General features: G+C 47.3%; 1 protein-coding gene across 1 annotated transcript; it reads right to left on the bottom strand.

The window, feature by feature from the left end:
- Positions 1 to 609: 609 nt before the first annotated feature.
- LOC120646167 (germin-like protein 1-2) lies at positions 610 to 1,364 on the bottom strand. The gene has a single exon (XM_039922861.1). It carries the CDS (start codon positions 1,362 to 1,364, stop codon positions 720 to 722), a length of 645 nt encoding a protein of 214 aa, XP_039778795.1. The 3' UTR covers positions 610 to 719.
- Positions 1,365 to 5,657: the final 4,293 nt, after the last annotated feature.

The raw sequence follows: 5,657 nt of genomic DNA, 5'->3' as shown, positions 1-5,657 counted from the left end.
CCTGGGCCGGGCGACCGGGGGGTATTTTCGAAAATTTTCAAAACGGACATATATTTTTGAAATTTTTATTTTTTTTAAATATAAAAAAGAAAAAGACGCTCCAAGTCTGGGTAGGTTTTGGGTCTGGTCCGGACTGGATACGGGTATGGTAGTCAGCGGGTTAGCATTTGGAATTAAATTTGAAGAGCACACTCCAAACTTAATTTCCACACAATTTCAAACAAGAAAATAAATTCAAATCGAATTCAATTGAACAAGGTAGATCCAATTAAATCCAAGTAACTCCAAATATAGCACACTAACATTTGTATCCTTAATTTATTTCAAAATTTTAATTACTAGAAATTTAAGAAGAGGAGAAATCACACTGAAATGCATCTAATTACAGCATAACTAAAAAAAATTGAAATTCATATTTTTCAACTTTCTAACATTTCGGAAAAAATCCGGGACGTTACAGTTACTATATGAAGTCGTGACTTCATCTCCCAATGCAAACTGCTAGTTATATTATATTGGCACACGTACATTTACATTCAGGTCACACTTTTAGAGCATTATATAGTTTACAATTTGGCGGAAGCACAAATGTGTATACAGCGATTTCAGAAACAGAGAATCATCTTCTTTTAAAAAACAAATGAATACACGCACTGGCGTGACTCTAGATGGGATAATTTAGCAGAAGATAACTGATGTTGGACTGGTGCTATTGAATGTCAGAAGCCGGCGAACTTGGATCTCATGGCGCTGACCTCGTCCTCGCCCATGAGGAACGTCTTGGTGAGCACCTCCATGGGCATGGCCGGCTTGGTGGAGAACATGGCGAACGTGGGCGTGACCACGCCGGGCGACTGGCTGTCGAACATGGCCAGGAACACGGCGTCGCCGGCGCCGGTGTTGAGCTGGAAGTGCTGCAGGCCGCGGGGCACGACGAAGAGCTCGTTCTCCCTGATCACCTTGGAGTAGAGGAGGTTGGCCGACGACGTGAAGCCGACCATGACCTCGCCGCTGAGCACCATGACGAGCTCGGAGGCGCGCGGATGCGAGTGCGGCGGGTTGAGGCCGCCCGGCGCGAGGTCGACGCGCGTGATGGAGACGCCCAGCGTGTTGAGCCCCGGGAACGTGGACACGGTGGCGCGCGTGGAGTTGGCGCCGAACGGGTTCGCGGTGCTGGCCGCGGACGCGATGGCGGCGGAGAAGAAGTCGTCGTCCACCACGGCGGACGCCGGCTTGCACGCCCCCTGCGGGTCCGCCACGCAAAAGTCCTGGAGCGGCGTCGGGTCCGAGAGCGCGCCGGCGACGGCCGCCGCGAGCAGCAGCAGCGCTCGGAGCGCGAGAGAGGAGCGAGCAGCGGAAGCCATCAGATCGATGGGTGATCACAACTCAGAAGCTGCTCTTGGGTCCTTGTCTTGGTTGTCGTTGTTGTTGGGGATCGCAGGCCGTGCAGCGTATATATATAGCAGGCATCAGGGGAAGTGGTGGCACGGGTGGAGTTGATGTGGATGCTGATGCCCGCCGGGAGTGCAGGCGGCGGCCGGCATGGCTACTGGGTCGGAAAGCGCGTGCAGGGACGATGCTGCACGCGAGCTGGTGAGCACCGTATTACCCCTAGCAGCTCATGGGATCTTTTTTTATAAAAAAAATGAGAGTAGATCATGGGATTGTTCTCCCAGATCGTTCATTTTTGGTCCTGGTGCTCGTCGTGATGGTTTTGGCGTTGGTGGGGGTATCTGCTGCCATTTCGTCGGGTCGTTTGACTCGTTTCCATTTGGATTCGCAGGAGAGTTGAACAGGTTTGAGTCCGGCCGGCCAGGCGGATACGGGGGATTATTTGCAATTTCGTGAGCATGTCGACAAGAACGAACGAATGGTTCGCGAATCGCGATCGTGGGCTCATCTGTACTAAAAAAAGGCCCGCTGCCATGAACTCAACCGCGCGCTTTTTTCTTTTTTATATTTAAAAAAAATCAAAATTTCAAAAATATATGTTTGTTTTGAAAAATTTCAAAACTACCCCCTGGTCGCCCTATGCGGGGGCGACAGGACCCTAATGTAATTTTTTTTGAAATTTGCAAAGAGATCTCTGGCCCGGGGGAGGGGGCCTGTTGCCCCCCCCCCCCCCCCTCAACGGGCGACAGGGGCCTCCCTCCCTATATAAGCCCTGGCCGGCATTCCCTTGTCATTTGAGTCTAAAAATTCAGACAAAAAGATAGGGGTGGGGAGAAGAAAAACGGCGAAGCTCTGCCGAATTCCGCACTTGTGATCTACCGGTAACTTCCGTATGAATCCGTTGATATTGTATAACAATTTAATTTAATTAGAGGATTAGCTGAATTAGATTTGGTGCTTTAGAACACTCGTTTAGTATTACAATTTGAGTACTATTACAGACTTGTTTTTAAATTAATTATGCATTAGAATAGAATTATGACAGTACCTTATTGATATTGCAGCATAAGACAATAGAATTATGACAGTACCTATATTTTCACGCATCGATTTGTATACGATATGTGCATTATTTAAATCATTGTTCGTCATTTGGCGCACCACACTATAGCGCTAATGTCTTCGTTAGGATCAACCTATATTCCGTGGAGCAAGTGTGAAGCCACCGTACCTGAAGGAATTGATGTGCCAATGTGCTTCTGCGGTTCGTTATGCAAGTTCATGCAATCTGAGGTTTTAGGAGATGACTACGGCATGAGGTTCTTTATGTGTGAGAACTATGAATATGATCCACCTAAGTGATACGGCAAAGATCGGGCCAAGGTAGCAGGACAACATACGCTATTTTTCTTTGTGGCCTAATATTCAGTTATGATTCTAACTTTTGTTGGACAAAGTCTCCTCCGCCTCTTTATGATTTTATGCAGTGATTCGACACCGTGCAGTCGCAGCAGGCAAAAGACTTTGTGGAACAAGTAAGGTGGGCTGCAGAACGTTGGTGCCGAATGAAGCACAAGGAACAGCAAGAGGAGAAGCGCAAAAAAGAGCAAGAAGAGATCCGCAAGAGTATGGAGGAGGTGGATCGTAAGGCGGCGGCCGAACGTGAAGCTTACAGGGAGAGAAAGCGAGAGAGGGCACGCCGTGCGAACGAAGACGGGCCCGAAGCAATTAGGAAGGGAAAATATCATCGGTGCACTCAGTAGAGTAGTACCATGTAATCCCGGCATTTTACATTCCATAAGGCATGGTAGGTTTAGATGCAACAAGAAATTACCTTGTCGCGTGCACATGCCACTGCAATTAGTTATTTATGTTTTAAGTTGAGAGCTTGACTCTATGTGTTGTAACTTTTACCATTAATTTGCAGTTGTAGCCGGGAATCTATGAAATCATTGAACTTGTCCTTAATATTTTCGGAGCTTTTCATGTCACTAGAATACTAAAAAGCACACATTTAATTAATATAACGATAAAAAATAAGAAATGCATTACATAATGTGAACCATCAAGTTTACATCATAATACAACGATAATGAAACACATATCACACATGCAGTGGCATGGCAGAACCCGTTGCAAACTACGGTAAACAGATTCTGAACTAACCTAACATGCCTTAGGTAATTTTAAAAAAAATACAACAAACACAACGATGCAGCATGTCACTAGCACTAGGGTAGTCCTAGTAGCCGTACCCCTACGTAGCAAATTGCGTTGAGCCTTCTCCGCAGTATCCACCCATTGCAGATGGTGCAGGCGGTGGTGCAGGAGGCGCAGTGCCCTTCTTCTTGTGACAAGTGCAGTTGCAGTAAGGAATAGTGCATGGTTCATCCTGTGAACCGGGAGCATTGCTGGTATCATAATCTTCGTCGTCTTTGTTTCCCTCGCTCACTTCCTCATAATGATTCACTTTGCATTCCAGATCAAAGATCTTTGTCTGGAGGTACTCGATGAACTCCTGAACAGAATCAATTGGTGCAGGATAGACCCACCTAGTAAAACCACAGTTTTCTGAAGCATCGGAAGACTGCAAAACAAATTTCATGTAAGGTGTCTCATTGAAGATAAAGAAATGAAACAACCGAGTATTACCCATGCGTGTAGACATTTAAATAAACGCCGACCGCCATCCATCTCGTCGGTGCACATCTGCATTAAGCAGTCCTCACCATGTCTGCATTTTGGCCACGGTTCTCTACGATTATCGTATTGTCGAAGAGGATTTTCATTGGTAAATTCACTCTTGTGCTGTGGCGGAAACTCAAACACTGGTTCCGGAAAGGAATCAGGTACAAGAGGCCCCTCTCATATTATGGGGTCTCCCTTTCTTCCCCTTTTCCTTTCCCAAAACCGTAGTAATTCTTCCCGCTAGACCCACCTCCAGACATTGGGTGTACAATGAGCTTTGGTGTTTGAGTGCTGCTGGGAGTTCACAAACTTCGGAGTATTTATAGGCGCACAAAGGTCTGATACCCGGAGTGTGGAGTGTAAATGCACCTAAAAAGCCTACATGACAACACAGTGAAGAGACTAACTGATCTAACACTGAAAAGGCTAGATTCGATTCTCGAAATGACTACTCGATGCATCTCTGTGCATGCAGACTCATAGCACTGCATTGCTGACGCTCGGTCGATCGCGCCTAGATGCCGCCTTCCCCACTACACGCCATAGACCTTCGCTGTAGAATGACAGGTCCGTCGTCCTCGCCAGAGAGGCTGCTTTGAAGGTGAGCTGGTGTGGTTGCCGTGTTGTCACATCTTTTTGAAATGGTGGAAGGGCACTGCAATTGGGTTGTCGTTTTTTGTCACGTATGTCTGGCAAAGAATGCGACATTTGGGAAATCCGTGATCGCCGTGCTGAGCAGTGGCAACCTGTGATCTCGTACTCGCAGCTAGATACACTATGGTTCCTATTTTGAGCTATTCGAGCGTGTCACGAAATTTACACTGTATGCGGTAGTCGTCATCATCGTCGGCGGGATCTCGGCCGCTAACTTCTACCGCACCTAACTTGTCCTTCATTATATCACGGAAAAAATTCGCAAGAACTTCCCTTATTTCACGAGTATTATGTAACCCACAAACATAACAAGTTCACATCAATAGTATCTGAGATACAAACATCAGATATATCTAACCACCCTTAGGGCGCCGTACCCTCTTAGCCCTCTGCTGGGCACGGACATGGCCCTCGGAGTAGGTGAGAACATCGGGACACCTCACCTGTCGCTCAGGACGCGAAAGGGGTTGCGGTGTCTGCTGCTGAGATATCCCAAGTGGTGCTCCTCCTAGCTGTGAATACCCCAAGACATCGGGGTCACCGTGCGCGGCAGGCTCGTCTGGAGTCAAGCTGTCGAGTTCGTCTAAGGTAAAGCCCTCGTTATCTGGAACGAACGTACTCGAAACAAACCCTGCGTAACATATAAACGTAAACCAACATATATTGCGTGGTAAATTAGTGAGTGCATTGAGAGAGTGTTATGTACCAGGTCGAAAGGAGGAAGAAGAAGGTCCGGCGCCCGCATCGGGGTAGAATCCTACGCATAAAATGCGGATGTTAGCGTACGCTCGTGTCTTTCGTCATGACATGTAGAAACCGAAATACGAAACATAAACTAACATGTGTAGGCCGGTATCTGTGTCCCCGGTACCATCCCTGGATACGGTCCGCCAACTGGTGTTGTCCTTCTAAACATTCCTGTA

Source organism: Panicum virgatum, chromosome 8K (genome assembly GCF_016808335.1).
Source record: "Panicum virgatum strain AP13 chromosome 8K, P.virgatum_v5, whole genome shotgun sequence".
NCBI classification, from domain to species: Eukaryota; Viridiplantae; Streptophyta; class Magnoliopsida; order Poales; family Poaceae; genus Panicum; species Panicum virgatum.
The sequence above is the reverse complement of the archived record's forward strand: the minus strand, read 5'-3'. Positions and strand labels throughout refer to the sequence as shown.